The 18,719-nt window shown below is 40.5% G+C and overlaps 1 protein-coding gene across 1 annotated transcript in view; it reads right to left on the reverse strand.

Moving 5' to 3' along the window:
- Positions 1–18,719, reverse strand: part of NEB (nebulin) — a 195,472-nt gene that overhangs the window by 68,745 nt on the left and 108,008 nt on the right. The window contains exons 82-96 of the mRNA XM_045032832.1: positions 17,250–17,354; positions 14,309–14,416; positions 12,994–13,305; positions 11,833–12,036; positions 11,525–11,629; positions 9,616–9,723; positions 8,547–8,858; positions 6,016–6,219; positions 5,668–5,772; positions 4,980–5,084; positions 4,571–4,882; positions 2,877–2,981; positions 2,513–2,611; positions 1,776–1,877; positions 1,461–1,568 (exon numbers count right to left, since the gene is read on the reverse strand). Coding sequence (XP_044888767.1) covers positions 1,461–1,568; positions 1,776–1,877; positions 2,513–2,611; positions 2,877–2,981; positions 4,571–4,882; positions 4,980–5,084; positions 5,668–5,772; positions 6,016–6,219; positions 8,547–8,858; positions 9,616–9,723; positions 11,525–11,629; positions 11,833–12,036; positions 12,994–13,305; positions 14,309–14,416; positions 17,250–17,354 — 2,394 coding nt within the window. The remainder of the gene's footprint in view (positions 1–1,460; positions 1,569–1,775; positions 1,878–2,512; positions 2,612–2,876; positions 2,982–4,570; positions 4,883–4,979; positions 5,085–5,667; positions 5,773–6,015; positions 6,220–8,546; positions 8,859–9,615; positions 9,724–11,524; positions 11,630–11,832; positions 12,037–12,993; positions 13,306–14,308; positions 14,417–17,249; positions 17,355–18,719) is intronic.

The following is an 18,719-nucleotide window of genomic DNA, read 5'->3' on the forward strand; positions in this document are numbered from 1 at the left end:
ATACTATAGGATGAGGTGAGTGATAATGTTAGGATATATATTCCTTCCTCTTTAATGGCAATGCTACTATCCAGCTTAATTTTCTGCCATGTTTTAAACAGGGGATACAGCAACTTCTTCAGCACAACTAGAACACCTTGCAATTACTTTGCTCACATTTGCATATAACCATAGCTTTGCAAATAGTTTGAAAAAAAGAATTTGAAAATTGCATCAATAGTTTGCCAAGCTGTATTTAAAATTCTGCTCAAAGGGTACGTCCATACTACCCACCCAGGTCGGCGGGTAGCGATCGACTTCTTGGAGTTCGATATATCGCGTCTCATCTAGACGCGATATATCGAACTCCAAACGCGCTCCCGTCGACTCCGGAACTCCACCACTGCGAACGGCGTTGGTGGAGTCGACGGGGGAGCCGCAGACTTCGATCCCGCGCTGTGAGGACGGGTAAGTGGTTCGAACTAAGGTACTTCGAGTTCAGCTACGCTATTTGCGTAGCTGAACTTGTGTACCTTAGTTCAACCCCCCCCCTAGACCAGACCTAAGCAATGTTACTTCTTTTATTTGGAAATGTGCATATTCAGCTATTGACAAGCAATCACATAATACATTCAGTATGTACTTTATGCCAAAATACTTGTGGTGTATTTGATCTTACAGATTGTTCATGACGAAGTCTCTTATACTCCTAAAGATGGCCAACAGAATTCCACCTACTGCACTACAGGAAAGGGTGTATGGGGAAAAGGATAGCATCTCTTTAAGGGACAGCTTGGAATCTACAACCTGGAGATCATCACGGAGACTCTTCCTCTGAGGGGCTCAATTATATAAAGAAGAACAGGAAGCAGAGCAGGAGGGAGAGAGGAGTAGAAGCCAGACAGACTGTAGTTGGTGGCAGTTGCTCTCTCAGGCACCAGGAGACAAGCCTAACCTGACTCAGAGAATTGGGTGAGGATTGTAAGTTTGGGGAACCTAAATCCGGGGCCTGACGAACTGTTTATTAGATGGGACCATTGTGTCTGATTAATGTGTGTCAGCTTCTCCTTGCCCTGGACTGAATCTCCTGCTGCTCTACTTGGAGAAATTAAGGTGGGGGCACACCTGCAGGCCCTCACATTTACACACTATCAAAGCATTCGCTATTCTCTTGGGCCAGATTCTGAAGCCCTTACCTATGTTGACTTCAAAGGGACTATTCATGGAGTAAGGTGGTAATGTGAGTAAGTGTATCAGAACCTGACCCTTAGCCAGCAATACCCCTATATTAAATAAAACAAGGTTGATACTAGAAACAGCTAGAGGGCAGTGGCCTGGAGAAGATCACTGAAACAAAGTTAGGGTTTGGCTCCCACTGAAGCCTTTTGAATATAAATTGTTGAGTTGCGGGTTTGCAGGTTTGCCGGGCCCCAAGTAGTCTCCTGCTGAAGTCACGTGATTACCTAAAAAAACACCCTTACCTCACTTTGGACATCACCAGAGTGCTTGGCATGACGAAGCTGCACAGCATCAGGAGGTAAAAGATAACCAGTAGATTTCACTTTTTCCCAGCTTTCCTTGTATAGGTTCTGTAAGAAATAAAACATGAAAGAAAGTTAAAACCAAGAATAAAACCACTATAACCATCACTCCTTCTATGGATATGTGACCATAAACAATATTAGAAGCTGAGATTCTGACTCCAGAACATTCTTAGAAAGACATTCTCCTAGTAAGTTATTAATGTGACTACAAATTGTCAGATGATCAAGTATTTCCAGGTGGTGAACACATACCTGGTTAAGAATTCTGGCTGCCTCTCGGGCCATTTCTTGCTGTGGCGTGTCTGTTAGAGTATAATTTGACTTGATGGCATTCCAGTCTTGGTGGTATTTAATCTGCAAAAAATGATTTATGGAATAAATGCATTGTAAGGTCATCACAACATTTAGAAAATGTAACATCAAGACCACAATTATACATATGAAATGATTTATAAGGATTATTATTGTCGACATTTTCAGGGCCAAATTCACACAAGACACCCAACCACACAGAGAGACATTAAAGAATGGAGGAAGTTACGTATTAAAGGCAACTCCAGGATCATGGTACAAAGCATGTTCCAATTTGTACTGGTGCAGGAAATAAAAAGTTGATATTGGCCTATTCTCTTCCAGTGGGAGGCACATTGAATAAAAGGTGCATGCTCTCATGGATAGAGGGGCGGGTCATGTCATGCCCATTGGCCAACTCCTCATATGCTGGCCTTCTGTCCTGGCTGGTGAAGCGACTGTTGAGTGCCTCATATTGCAAAGTTCACAATGGTTGGGAGGGATCACTCTTCCTCAGAAACCAGTCCCTTTCAGCACTAAGTAAGTGGATGAGTTCAGCAATACTCACATCAGTCCCACAAATTCAAGGAATCCACAGGTGTTGGGCCAGAATGTGGTCTGGATTAGTTTTTTTCCTTTTAAAGACAAAGTTTTACAGATACATTTAATAGCTCAAAAATAAACCAATATACACTTACATCACTCCGAATTTCACCACTTTGTTTTGCCGTGATATAATCAACCCTGTCAGCCACTGGAGTAAACTTGAGAGTTTCAGCTTTTGTACGGTACTTTCTCTGTAAAAGGGAAAAACAATGGAATTATAATTGTATTACAGTACCTTCTACCCAAACAGAACAATCCCATTTAGAAAGTTAAAAAGAAAAGCTACATGGAAGACCAGAATTAATTTACAAGCCAATGCAAGACAAATATAGTGGAAAGATCCAGCTTTTTATTACAAAAATTACAATAAAAGTAAAATTTTGATGCATTTGCAAATTACAAATACCTGCAGTTATAAACACACATGTATATTTAACACTTATACTTAATAATTACCTCATTCAGGAGATCTTGGACATGCTTGACATGGTTGATTCCAACAGAGTCATTTGGCATCCACCCAATTCCACGTAGCCATTCCAAATCAGATTTGTAAACAGCCTGTGGAGACAAAACAGAATCCATGTCTTTAGTTTGAGTTTTCTGCCCAATACAGTTAGTTTCATAAATAACAGGTCTGACCCTGCTCATCTTTCACTTCCATTGATTTCCAGGTGAACATTATTGGGCTTAATATCAATGTGATCTCTAAGTTCACCATATTTTAAACATGGCATTAAGTCTGGTAAGTACTGTATATACTCGTTCATAAGGCGAATGTTTTTGGTAAAAAAGTGACACAAAGAGCGGGGGTCGTCTTATAAACGGGTCTACACCAAAATTTGATGATTTTAAACTCTATGAAACCATTGAATTGAATATCTAATACATTGTCGTTTTGTTTACCTGGAGCATCTGCAGGCATGGAGCCCCTCAGTTCCCAGTGGCCATGGTTTACTATTCCCAGCCAATGAGAGCTGTGAGAAGTGGCGCCATTGGCTGGGAATGGCGAACCGCTGCCACAGGGAGCTGAGGGGCTGTGTGTGTGTGAACACTCCAGGTAAACAAAACTTCCAGGCCCACCAGTGGCTTACCCTAACGGGCCAGGAGCCAAAGTTTGCCAACCCCTGAAATATATGGTCGGCTTATGAAAGGGTCATACAGTTTCTGCTATTTTTACCTATCCATCTTGGGGGGTCGGCTTATAAACGAACAGACTAATGAACGAGTATATATGGTAATTAAGCTATACCAAGTTCAATAATCTATTTCACCAACTACTTATATATAGTGTTCTTTAATAGTGTTCTGTCTTTTACCATTCAAACCAGAGAAGCTAAATATTGACCATCTGTACCTAAACATGTTTTTATTGTAAAAACTTAATTCATATGAGATCAGTACAGTTTGTTATTAGATGGCTTTAAATGTCTAGACACTGGCTGTCCATGGCACCAAAGCAACGCATGTAATGATCAATAAATGCACAAGATTAAGTGTATTTCCTTAGTTTATACATTCCAATTTGTAACAGTAATATGGCACCCCAGGTAGAAATAAAGACAATTTCAAAGCAACTCTTGTATTTCTCAAGTGGTAAACATCTTTCTGCCTTTGCATTTATACACTATAAGGTCATCTGATACATACTATTGCTATGCTTACTCAGCAATGATTTAGTTTTTTGTCTCACTGCTTAAATTATTGTATGTAGTGTAGTTGTAGCCATGTTGGTCCCAAGATATTGGAGAAGTGGCTCGAAAAGCTTGTCTCTCTCACCAACAGAAGTTGGCCCAATAAAAGATATTACCTTGCCCTTTCATTTTAAAATTAATGCATTTATATTTACAGAATTACAGTGCCTGCGACCCAATGTTTATCTCATGTATTGTGCTTGTCTGAATTTGAATGTAAGATCTTTTATGGACCCTGTCTTTTAGTTTGTTTGGTAGAGAGCTACATATACTGTACTTATGTGCTACAGTAGTAATAATAATGGCTTAAAGTTATATATCTACTAATAAAAGGCCCAATCTAACTCCAACTCAGTTCAGTAGAAAAATTCCTGTTGCCTTCAGTTAGAGCTGGAGTAGACCCATATAGAGAAGGCAATATTATAGAAGATAAAATATGAATATTTGTTAACTCACATCACTCTGCAGTTGATAGGCTTTCTTAGCCTGTATGACATCATTCTGATCTGGCAAACATGTCCACCGATGCAAGTAATTACGGTAATCAATATCACTGACCAAAGTCTGACATTTTTTGGCAGCCACAATGGGAAGCATGTCCACTGGTATACTGCACTTTGTCTTCCACTTCTGAAAGTGTTTCCTGTATTCTAGGTCACTATGAAGCTTGGCTGCATGCAGGGCCCATCGTATTTTGTTATCTTCTCTTGCACTTGGAGTCCCAATATAGTGTCCTCTCTGCGTCTCGTGATCTAATTTGTATTTATACTGGATACAGAGCAAAGACCACCATGTAAATTACTAACATTTCTGAGGCTTTAGAAATGGATGTGAAGATCTAGAAGTGCCCTCTTTCCATACTTACATCACTGGCAATTTCTCTTGAGGCTTTGGCTGATTTAATTGGGATGGCATCTGCCCTAAAATCACAGCTCATCTTCACTTCATTCCAAGCTTCTTTATAAAGTTTCTGTGAAGACAGAAAATTGGCCCATCATTTTTCTAGTACTCTTACATTTGCAATCAGCAAAACAATTGTGCATTTAAAGTAGTCACATTAAAAAAATCACTGTCACTTATTTTTTGTGCATTGTTCAGCCAAGTTCTGAAGTAAATGAAGTCTCCTGTTCCTTTACTGCAAATACAATGCAGTGCTTCCAGTACTCTGAAGGTATAGCTTAAGGAACTGCAATCAGAACTTAACTAAAGTGCGTTTGTAAAGATTTGGGAGAAGTTTGTAAGTCCTAGCAGTTTTCTTAATTCAATAAAATGTGTGGCTTCAATAATGCATTATATTGCCAATATTTAATGTGATAGCAGGAAATTATCATGGGTAGCATTGTTAGTAGTTGTTACTTAAATATTCAAAAAATTGTCTAAATACTATAAAAATTATATTCGTAGTGGGGGGATGTTCAAAGCATCACATAAGGACTGAACCTGTGACTCTCCCACTGACTTCAGTGGGTATTCACATGGCTAAATCATGTGTTTTGAAAATACTTTAGAATCTTAAAATTCAAAAGATACAGAAATCCTATAGATATACTTACATTGCTAACATGAATAGCATTCGCCTTGGCTAGGTTGATTTCAGGTGTGTCTGGCATCACATGGATCGTAGTCTTGGCCTTGTCCCAAGCTTCTCTGTATTTGGACTATGAAAATAAAAAATTGTGAGATTGTATATATTGTAAATATGTCATTCCTTTTGTATAACGTCACAGCACAGTGGGCCAAAAGTCCACCCAGAATTATGTACACTAAAAGTCTAAACTTTTGGAACGCTTCTAAGGTTAACTTAAAATACAAATAACTAGTTTAACATTTTAGCAGCGAGGTTTTCTTTAATTATATATTGCACTGAAATAATTTTATATTATAAGCATGAAGTAACATACAAGGCTGGTTTGCACAGCATTAGTCTTAGCAAGGAGAACGTCTGGAGTGTCAACAATATTGGTGTATTTCAAACTTTCTACAGGTGTGCGGTACATCTTTTCACTCAGGATGTCCTGGGCATTCTTCACTCTCTTCACTTCCACAGAGCCATTTGGCATCCATCCAATGCCACGCAGCCATTCCAGGTCAGATTTATATAAGGCCTGTGACAGATAAGGTCAGAGAGGAACATAACTGTCATAAGTAATACCTTCCTTATTTTAATCCATACTAAATAATGTAGATAGGTAGGAAAATACTAAACACTCTAGAGCTGGAGACAGAACTCCCTTTTATTGACTTTTATATAAAGTTAATTTATACTATTGACAGGGCTGATTGGTTTAAACCAAAGTGATTTAAATCATTGATTTTAAATCACCAAGTGGAAAACCTCAATTTAAATAATCGATTTTAATCAACTTTTCCGTTTGTCTTTCAACTATTTTCTAAAGAAAGGTGCATTCTCATTAACTGATATAACCATTCAAACATGTTGATTTACAACTAAATAGAGCCTTTACACGAGACTTGGAACTTCTTTTAGCTACCTATGAGGGTACACTATAACTAGATACATTTATTTAAGCAGTTGTTATATATTAACATTTTCAGATTCTTATACATTTTACATTTTTAGTATGTTAGAAAATGATGAATGAAATATTGCTTGATTACTAGATAATTAACTTTTTGCTCATGATTTGTGTCGAGCTGCATTAGAATGGTAACTGGAATTCAATTAAACATAAAACACCATATAAAATGTATTTTTATTCAACAAAACAACCTTAAATGTCATGTAAATAACATTTTCTTACCAAAACATGTTTCATATTTATAACTAAATGATTTATTAAACAGAGGAATCAGTTTAATTCACTGACTGCAGTTGATTACTTCAGGTCAGCCTGGGAAAATTTTCAGATATGTCTGGGTGCCCTACAGGATCAAGTCTTTAATATACTACATGACCTCTTGTGCCATATTTATAAAGCTTGACCTCAAAAGTTAGATACTTTCCCCCTGATTATTTCTTTATATAAAAAAGTAGCCTTTAACGCAAAGGTTTTGATAGGGTTTCATGGATTCAGCATATTCATTATTTATATAAATGTTTTAAGAGATTATAAGAAGTTTAGGCCTTAATATATTTTGTATCAAATTCAGATTTAATTTTAAACAGGTTTATTTTTAAAACAATAAACCTACTATAATTTAAACAAAATAAAAAAATCTAATTTAAAAAAAAAATCATTAGTTTTTATCGACCCTTTTCAGTGCAATATACCAAATGCAAGGATCAGAATTTGTGTAGTTTGCTTCCCAGATAAACACGTAGTTAGAATGCTGGGCAGAAACTGCCTCTGAGAAGAGCGTTTTTGTCATGTCTCTCTCAAGTGACCATATGCTGTATGACTGATGAGCTTATCTAGAGGGAAAGCCATCAGAATGCAAGGTCTATGAAGGTGGTCAGTGAAGTAAAAAGATACTCAAAGAATCCTCCCCTCAATATGTTCGTAACTTAGCTTTGAACAATCACCATAATAATTTACCAGCCCAGCTGCAAAAACTACTTTCCCACCTATCACCATACTATTGGATGAAAAGGAATAAACTAATGATGTTTATTCCTTTTATGCAGAATAGAGGGCCTGGAGCCAGCCAACATAACCTTAAAAGTGGCTGAGGAGTGGGTGGAGCCAGACAGGAGATGTATTGATCCAGATTCCAGAATATGCTGATTTGAAATGTAAACCTCACCTGGGGTAAAATATTCCCTCTGGTGCAGCTACTCACATGTATTCTGAGGGTTTACACTGCACTCCCCATGCTCATAAAGGGAATCAGTCACATTATTTCCATGATTTTGCAGATGGCAAATTCAAGCAAAGAGAGATCAATTGATTTGTGGATTTATCACAGCAGGGCTAGACCTGGAACCCAGCAACAATGACTCCTAATTTCTTACACACACTCCTTGCTTTCTTAAAATGTATTTCATGGACATTCTGAAAGTAGATATAAACTGGACTGGTAACGGATGCTGCATTGGCATCATGATCCCTCTGTAATGAAGAGTTCATTGATGACACATAATTGCTAAGGCACAAAAGAAATGCTTCAAAGAAAGCATACAAATCCTTGTCAGTCTTCACACCACATTCCTCCACACATAGGCACAAACTCAGTAGAAATTTACTAATGCATAAAAAGCACAACAGCATTACCAAGGCAACTGTTCAAGTATGTTAAAAGTAAACACAAATAAGCACTGTGGGAATTCACAGCTAGGACCCACATTTGGGGGAAAAAATGAATACAACCACAGAAGAGCTGGTGAAGGATGGGGGAAACTGCAGAAAGCGTTGGGGTGGGCAAATCCCCCGGGGTTATCATCATGTCACCTTGATGTGCCTACAGAGCCTTATATCTCAACAGTTACTAACATAGCATCTCCAACTTGTATATACTGTACACTTCTACTTACATCACTTTGTAGATCATAGGCCTTCCTTGCCTGGATCACATCATTCTGGTCTGGCAGACATGTCCACTGGTGCAAATACTGACGGTAGTCAACATCACTCGCTAATAATTGGCCTTCCTTGGCTGCATAGACAGACACCATATCAACTGGTATGTTGATCTTAGCCTTTGAACTGTGATAAGCCTTCCTGTACTCTCTGTCATTCTGCATCCTCATTACATGTGCAGCCCATGACAATTTGGGATCTTCCTTTGCAGTTCGGCATCCAATATAGTGGCCTTTCTGTTTCTCGTGGGTTTCCTTGTATTTGTACTAATAAACATAGAAAGCAAACATTAGCATAAATACTCATAAATTGCCAGTCTACATATTCTAAACAAAGCAACTAGTGTTTATGAGTGCCCAGCTTGGGAACACACAAAGGATTTTAAAGGGTACTAGATCAGCACTTCTGAAATTCAGGTCCATTGTCCAGTGTCTCACGTTGGGCCCCCAAAAACTGATTCTCCAAATCACCAACGACTCTGGAAAATGTGGTCCACCTTAACAGTTTAAAACCATGATAAAAGAAAAATACTTCAGAAGTCCCTCACTAGTTACAATACACAGTTATTCCAATTGCTTGGTAAGGTTTATAAGCACTGCTACATTTTAGATTTGAACAGATAACTTGAAAGCAGTAATGACAAAAATAACATCCTTGAATTATGTATTGGAAGCAGCAGCAATATAGTCTGTGCTTCAATTACTGAAAATGTTTGGTGGCTAAAAGTTTACAGTGTATTGCAAAATAACTCTCTGAACCTACTTTGATACCACAAATACAAAATACAATGTTCTGTTATCATTAATATTTTACCAGTAGCAAACTTTAAGTTCTGTTAGAAAGAGAGGGTCAAGACAGGATTTAAAATAATGCAAACATACAAGACAGCATGATGTTCATATATGAGTACACAACAGCTTTGAATTGAGCTTAGCTAGCTACACAGTTGTCTGCTGTCTTTATACGAGGATGAACAGGCCATGGCCTTTTATAGAAATGAAAGGGAGGGAACAGAGATTGTACCTCACTAGCAATGTCTCTGGAAGCTCTGGCATGTTTGATAGAAATGGCATCGGCTTTTAAGTCATAATCTTTCATCTTGGCATCTTCCCAGGCTTGCTGATAATGTTTCTGTAATCAAAATCAAAGACACAATTTTAGAATTCATTTTTCTCATAAATCACATTTTCCCTAGATTTATAGCATGGATGTTTTCATTTGATCCTTACAGTTCTGTGGGTTACAAAAATTATTCCTATCTCTTTAACTGATAATTACTGCACATGTCATGATTAATTATATAGATTCCAAACCTGTACTCTGATCCACAGAGTCATGTGCCCATCTGCAGTCCCACTGACTTCAGTGAGACTCTATAGGTAGAAGGATACCCCCACACATAGCATATTGCAGGAATGTGGCCACAGTCGCAGCATCCATTCACACTGTGAGCCTGGTCCAAAGCCTACTGAAGTAATGAAAGATTCTCATTTTCTTCAATGTTTTTTGAATTATGCATTGTATTAGTCTCACAGAGAAGTCACTGATCAATAACCTCATTAGAAGTTTTGCTGTATTTATACACTCACAGACTTTAAGGCCAGAAGGGGGCACCATGATCATCTAGTCTGACCTCCTGCATATTGCAGGCCACAGAATGTCACCCACCCACTTCAGTAATAGGCCCATTACCTCTGGCACTTCTCTTGAAAACTTAACATTTAATATGATCTTATAAATCAGTGGTCCCCAACCTTTTCGTCTGGCGGGCGCCAGACGAAGGACCGTGGTGGTGGTGGAGCACCTGCCGAAATGGTGCTGAATTTCTGCGGCATTTCGTCGGCGATGCCTCTCAATGACGTCGCTTGTCGGCGGCAAGTGGCATCATCGAGAGGCGTCGCCGCCGAATTTCTGCAGCATTTCGGCGGCGACACCTCTCGATGATGCCACTTGCCGCCAACAAGTGACGTCATTGAGAGGTGTCGCCGACGAAATGCCGCAGAAATTCGGCAGCATTTCGGCGGATGCTCCACCGCCGGCCAGGACGCGGGCGCATTTAGATGCCCCCACGGGTGCCATGGCGCCTGCGGGCATCGCGTTGGGAACCCCTGTTGTAAATTAATGCAAGCAATATTAAAAGATTTTAAAATCACTTTGAAACAATTATTGTCATATTACCATTAAGAAAAATAATCAAGGAAGTTGAAAATAAAAAGCATGTAAGAATAATGTTAGGTGTCCAAATGAGGCTGCAAGAAGCAACAATATTCAAAGGAACTTAATTAATATATAAGATGGAAACAAAAGCTTGAAGTGTTTTCCCATTCTTCCATAGATTGACAATTTTCTGGGCCTCCAAGCCCAAGAATGTCATTGATTTTTTCTTCATGGTAGGTTGGCCTAAAATATCTTGGTCAAACCCATAAGTTCCCCTTTGGAAGTTGTCAAAGAGGACAATTTATGCAAGACCAATGTGCTTATCTTTATGGATACTATTTTTTTTCCTTAGCTACACATGGTGTATTAAACCAGACAAAAATGATTATGCCTCTAGGCTCTATATGAAAATAATAGATACAGGCAACAAGTACATGTTTTAGCTCTTGGGCCAGAATCCTTGCTGGAGTAAGCTGGTGAACCTCCATTGGCTTCAAAGAAAAAGATGAGAGAGGACAGAACACCGCGGACTCCAGATTAATGAATCTGGCCCATTGTGCTCATTAACCATGTATTATGCTTAAACAAATCATAATTCTTCATCTGCATTGTAAAATAAGAAGCAATTCAAAAAATAAAATTAGTATATCTATGTTTATGTCAGAACCAGGCAGTTCATAATAAGAGTTCTAAAACAGGGCAGGCTAAAAACTACAGCTGCATATGACAATGTTCATTTCAATAACACTACATATTTTTTACTTAAACATCTTACGTTGCTGACGTTCAGAGCATTGATTTTGGACTGCAGCATGACAGGCGTGTCAGCAGGAAGGGTGAACTGTGTCTTCTCTTTATCCCAGATTTTACGATAGAGAGGCTAATGAGAAAGTAAAGACAGCATTATTCAATTATGGTGTGAAAGATGCTGTATTATATTATTTTCAAATTAATTGATCTCATGGTATAAACTAGAATATATATGTTACTGTTCTCTTTTGAAGTGTTTTTAACACAACAGAAAGATCCAAAAAAAATCAGTGTGAATATAGAAAATATATGGTTATATAAGGGTCATCTTACCTCACTGATCTGCAGAGCATTGATTTTAGCCAAGACAACTGGCGGGGGGTCAACTACGCTGGTAAATTTCAATTCGTCTGGCCGCAGCCGGTATAATCTGTCATTCACGAGCTCCTGAGCTTTCTTCACTCTAGTCACATCCACACAGTCTTGGGTCAACCAGCCAGTGCCACGCAGCCATTCCAGGTCTGACTTGTACACATTCTACAAACAAATTGTTCTGTTAGTTATATAGGGCAAGAATGGGAGTTTATTGTCAGTGCCTAGCAAGGTAGTGTACTGCACTGCTCCAGGAGCAGATCAAACAGAGTTGTCACAATTGTCACAATTGTCACAACTCACAATTGTCACAACTCACAATTGTCACAATTGTCAAACTCACATTGTCACAATTTCCTCTTGGATTTCCCCTTACTTTAGGGAAGACCTAATCTGCTACCTGTATAAACCGATACAGATGCTCTGGCCAGTGAATCTGGGGGAAGAATGGAATTAAGGCTCCACTTAGTCCTTGTCCCTGCCTGCCCACTAAATTAGAAAAGAGGTAGTGACCTGAAGCAGGCTGCTTTCTCCCTCCCTCACTCTACCATGCTGTGACCAGTGATGGAGAGCGTCCTCACAGGGAAATAACAGAGCACAGGACAAGCCACATTCTTGCCCAAAATAAATAATTTCTCTTGTACAGCCATACAAGAGAAAGTCAGACAAGTAGAAAAATAAATTGTATTTGTACTCTCTTAGTTTAATCTAAATGAATTATATCACCAGCTTTTATTTCTGCTACATAATTTCCCTGCAGGGAACAGCGCAACAAAAACAGTTGTTTTGGTCTTAAATTCACCACATAATGTTCAGTGATGCTTTTTATGTGGCACCTTCCTTTAAAGGCTCCTTGCCCTAAATGAATGCCTCTGGCACACCCTGCTTTGCAAAAGATAAAAAGCATCCAAGTGTGAACCAGAAAGTGCCAGAAAATGTCAGACAGAAGGGGAAACATTTTTTTAAAATGTAAGTAAAAATATTCCAATGGTAAATGCCTGGCAAATTATTCATCACATATATCTGTCTTTAAAGGTTAAAATCTAGTGTGAGTTTGGGTATCCTCTTTCTAGACAAAATGTAGTTCTTGGGAATTATTATGTACTATACTGATATACTCACATCACTCTGTAACTCATAGGCCTTCTTAGCTTGGATCACATCATTCTGGTCTGGCAGACATGTCCACTGATGCAGGTAATTGCGGTAATCAACATCACTGACCAATGTCTGACATTTCTTGGCCTGCACGATTCCCAGCATATCCACTGGGGTAGTGTATTTGGTCTTCGATTTCTCAAAATATTTCTTGTACTCTCTGTCACTCTGGATCTTGGCCGCATGAATGGACCACACCAACTTGGGATCATCCTGAAGGCTTTGGAATCCCACATAGTGGCCTAATTGCTGGCGGTAACCTGTTTTGTATTTGTACTAATCATACATTTGTAAAAAACAGAAATCAAAGAAATAAAAACAAATGAGCGTTTTCATCAGGCATCTAAATATGTATAAATGTTTCTGCAACTGCAGTTTAAAGTGTCTATGTTTTGTTTCAGTTGTTAAAATGGTAAGTAAACTAAAAGGATTGTTTCTATACAAAGCCCCTTGTTAAAGGCCAGATCTTGCTTCCATTGAAGTCACTGGGAACAGGGGTGGCTCTAGGTATTTTGCTGCCCCAAGCACGGGAGGCAGGCTGCCTTTGGAGGCTTGCCTGCGGAAGGTCCCCAGTCCTGCGGATTTGGCGGCACTCCTGCAGGAGGTCCGCCAAAGCTGCGAGACCAGCGGACCCTCCGCAGGCATGCTGCCGAAGGCAACCTACCTGCCGCCCTCGCGGTGACTGGCAGAGCGCCCCCTGTGGCTTGCCGCCCCAGGAATGCGCTTGGCGTGCTGGTGCCTGGAACCGCCCCTGACTGGGAATCTATCAGCTGACTTCAGTAGAAGTTGGATCAGGTCCTAATTGCTGCAAGCTAGCTCTGCATGTGTTTTATGGAAAGAAGCACATATTAAAAATATTTTTCCCCATTTTTCCTGATCCAAAAGTTTCAGAGGGTTGGAGAAACACCCAAGACTTCTGACGCATTTTAGGACTTTACCTGAGCCTCTACAAAACAGAGAGAAATATTTAGTTACCTGAACTATTTTGAAAATAATTCAATCAACTCTCACTTTTACATAATCACTGGTGGTTTATGATCTACTTAAATTAACCGTACTTAGTGTGAAATTGCTACGATTTGACATTTTAAAAATCCTTATAAGATGCAACTAAGATTATAAATAATATAAAAAATACTACTCATTGTTAAAAACCTATGCATAGTTTTAAAACAAAATTTTTTGAATTGGCTATTGCTATAAATACGTTTGTAGTGTTTTTAATAAGAAAACTACATTAGCTTTACCCAAAATAAATAAATAAGATGTCAGACTGTACCTCACTAGCAATGTCTCTAGAAGCCTTGGCATGTGTTATTTCAATGGCATCAGCTCTTAAGTCATAACCTTTTTCCTTGGCTTCTTCCCAGTTTAGTTGATACAGTTTCTGTGGATGAAGTGAATATGTTAACATGCACATATCAAATAGTGTAAATATTTTTCACAGACAGTAATCAATAAAAATTTAGTTCAAATTACTCATAATGGAATATAAAATTTGTATATATATTTTTTAAATTTAAAAAATCCCCTTGAAAATCCAATCTGTTCCTCTATGTGGATCACTCTCACAGCTGCCTGTGAGGGAGCATAAGTTATGGTTACCAAAGGTTTACTTGTGCTAAAATACATTTACTAAGACACACCTGGCCCTAAGTGAAAAGAAAGAATCTATCCAAAGACTAAACCATTGAGACTAAGGCCTTGGCTACACCTGAGAGTTACAGCGCTGGTGGTGGCTTTACAGCGCAATACTTACTCCCCTTCACACAGGCAAGGCACATACAGCACTGTATCTCCCTGGCTACAGCACTGGTTGTACTCCACCTTGACGAGAGGAATAAAGAGAAAAGCGCTGCTGTTGCAGCGCTGGGGTGCCAATGTAAACAGTGATTAATCTTACTACGCTGTAACTGACCTCCGGAACCTTCCCATAATGCTTTTAAGTAAAGATAACACTCTTTGGTTTGTTGTGATGCCTCTGTTTGTTTTGTTGTGAACTCGGGGCTCACAGAGCTGCTTATCTAAAAAATAAACACAGCTACTGTTTGCTGTGAATGAGGCAGGCAGGGGGATCCCTTTGGAATGTCCATAGCTAGTGTTTGCTTGAGGAGAGAAGCAGCATGGCGGGCGGGGGGAGGGGAGGTCAGTTTCGGAGCAGCTGCTTATCTGGTCCGTGAGGAAAAAAACAAAGAAGGCTATTTGCATTTAGTGAATGAGAGAGGGGTGGGGGAAGGGATGAGAACTTGCAAGGCAGGGAGCTGACACAGTGTCAGCTCCAAAAATCCACTCTCTCTGTCTCCCCCATGCTCCGTCACACTCCACCCCACCTCCCTCTTTTGAAAAGCACATTGCAGCCACTTGAACGCTGGGATAGCTGCCCATAATGCACCACTCCCAACACCACTGCAAATGCTGCAAATGTGGCCACAACAGTGCGCTGGTAGCTGTCAGTGTGGCCACACTGCAGCGCTTTCCCTACACAGCTGTACGAAGACAGCTTTAACTCCCAGCGCTGTACAGATGCAAGTGTAGCCATACGCTAAGGCTTACAGATCAAGCCCAACACTGTTAGTTCTTTAATCAGTGATGTGTCCCTTTTATATGGTAGGAAGTTACCTTCTTCCCAAAAGTTCATTTGGGTACAATGACCCCAGTTTATTCTGTGATGTTGCACTCTATATGATTATATAAAAATATGCTAATGAGTGAATATAATGTAACTGGAATATCCTTCATGCAAAAGGTCTCTTGTAAGGTATCATTACAAAGCTTATAATCTACTGAGTGTGGTCATCCTATTTGTATAAATGTATCACTCTTGTATCTGAAACTAGAAATATAAAATATAACTCTGAGGGCGTGGGCCATTAATGGTGGTTTGGAATCTTGATGGCTCCCATCAACCAGAACAATTGACTGTGGATGGCTCTGTTTGCAGGCAGCCTTCCTGTGAGCCAGGCTGGGAGACATGAAGGCTTGAGGTCTTACAATGACACGTAATCATGTCACTTGAACTGGAATCTATCTTTAACCTGGTGCTTTTCCATTGAGAAGAGAGAGTGGGGGGTGGGGTGGAAACCCAGAGGGACAAAGGATTCCTGCCTTATGCAAAAGATATATAAATGGGTGGAACAGAACAAAGTAAAGAGTCATCATGAAGAATCCCCTAGCTACCACCTGAGCTGGAACAAGACAAGAGCTGTACCAGGGAAAGAATTGTGCCCAGGCCTGGAAGGTGTCCAGTCTGAAGAAAAAAGTTACTGAAGGGTAAGATTATCTGTATTCAGTTTAATTAGACATAAACGTGTGTGTTTTATTTTATTTTGTTTGGTGACTTACTTTGTTAGAATCATAGAATATCAGGGTTGGAAGGGACCTCAGGAGATCTAGTCCAACCCCCTGCTCAAAACAGGACCAATCCCCAGACAGATTTTTGCCCCAAATGACCAGCTCAAGAATTGAACTCACAACCCTGGGTTTAGAGGGCCAATGCTCAAACCACTGAGCTAACCCTCTCCTCTAGTTCTGTCTGTCACCATTTGAAACCATTTAAATCCTACTTTTTGTATTTAATAAAATCATTTTTACTTATTAATTAACGCAGCATATGTATTAATACCTGGGTAAGCAAACAGCTGAGCATATCTCTCTATCAGTGTTATAGACGGCGAACAATTGATGAGTTTACCCTGCATACAGGGTAAAATGGATTTATTTGGGTTTAGAACCCACTGAGAGTTGGGCATCTGAGTGTTAAAGAGAAGAACACTTCTGTAATCTGCTTTCAGGTAAGCCTACAGCTGTCAGGGGATGTGATTCAGACCTGGGTCTGGCTAGTGAGTCTGGCTCAAACCAGGCAGGGCACTAAAGTCCTAAGCTGACAGGGCAGGAAGGCAAGGGCAGAAGTGGTCTTGGCACATCACTTGGCAGCTCCCAGGGGTGGTTCTATGATCCAACCTGTCACATAATTCGTGTTATGTTGATGAATATCTCTTACAAGTTAATTCATTTGCAATTTAGATATTTACTTTAGCTACTTCTATGGTTTATAATGGAGCAGGTTTTGAGCTTTGAATAGGATAGAGAATTACATTAGAACATACATGTCAGACCCTGGCTTGAGTTATGACAGAGTGGACATTATCTCACTTTGCAATGTGGAATTTGATATGTATTTTTGGAGAAATGCATTTATGATTTTTACTTTAATATCTTACCTTACTGATGTTCAGAGCATTGATTCTGGACTGCAACATCTCAGGGGTATCAGAAGGAAGGGTAAACTGGGTCTTCTCTTTATCCCAAACCTCCCGATATAAAGCCTAAGGACAAAGCAGTCACAGAGATATTTAGTACAATGTTGAGAAACTTATCTTCACCCTTTCTGATATATATCGGATCTTGTCTTGGACAGTTGGTCCAGCTCCCATTGAATCCAATGGCAAAACTCCCACGGAGGCAATGTAAACAGGACTAGGCTACTTTTTACTGAAATTGAACAAAGACATTGGGTCTAAATTAAGCCTTTTTGGATTCTGAATAATCTCCTTTTGGTTAATTCATTTTCCCCAAAAAATGTTCCACTCTAAAGTTTTCCCTCATTCTCCAATTCACACTTGATTGGGAAGTAAATTCATCCATTCTTTGGCATAGCTGTACTGTGAAGGACAAGACTAGCTATTCAGTTTTAAACTATATGTATTAGCTCTATGAGCTAAGATCAAGTGTTTTATTGGGTTTGATAGGTTGCTTTTGGCAGGATCCTCTTCTAGTTGAGGTGATTGCTTTATTTAATGTGTTTAAATAAATAAACATTCATTTTGTTGCACTGTTCACAAGGGGAAGCACTGAAGTTATTTTAAAAATTCATTTTATACATACCGTATTTATCGGCGTATAACACGCACAGGCGTATAACACGCACCTTCATTTTAAGGGGGAAATTTCAGGAAAAAAACTTAAATTTCAAATAAAGGACTTTGAAGCAAAATAAGGGTAGCTCAGAACTTGTTTTATTAATATTATTACCACTTATAAGGAAATGAGTGGGCCAAAGATCCCGTACCACGCTCCAGCCCCCTCAGCCTGGGCTGGCTAGGACACACTGGCGAAGGCGGTTGGCCCTGAGGGACCTGTGGCTCGGCCCTGAATTCCCATGTCGGCTTGTTTCTTTTGGGGCTGACTGACCCACCCTGCCTGTTCCTTTGGGGCCTGACCCTCCTGCAGGAAGTACCTCCCTTTCCTCCGGAAGTTCCCCGCTGAGTACATCTATGAGCCCTGGAAGGCGCCGCGAAGCGTGCAGGAGCAGGCAGGCTGCGTGATTGGCCGTTCGCGGGGAGGGGGGCTCGGGCCGGGCCGCTCGGGAGGGGGACGGGGGCTCGGGCCGGGTCGGGCCACGCCGCTCGGGAGGGGGGCAGGGGCTAGGGCCGCTCGGGGGGGGGCTAGGGCCGCTCGGGGGGGGGCTAGGGCCGGGCCGCGCCGCTCGGGAGGTGGGGGCTCGCGCAGGCCGGGGCTCGGGGCTCAGGCCCCGCCGCTGGGGGGGGGGAGAGGGCGGGGGCTCGGGCCGCTGGGGGGGGGGCTAGGGCCGCGCTGCTCGGGAGTGGGGCAGGGGCTAGGGCGCCGCTCCGCGCCGCTGGGGGGGGGCGGCGCTTTTCTTTTCTGCCTGGGGCAGAAATCCTAGAGCCGGC

This window comes from Mauremys mutica, chromosome 10, assembly GCF_020497125.1.
Source record: "Mauremys mutica isolate MM-2020 ecotype Southern chromosome 10, ASM2049712v1, whole genome shotgun sequence".
NCBI classification, from domain to species: Eukaryota; Metazoa; Chordata; order Testudines; family Geoemydidae; genus Mauremys; species Mauremys mutica.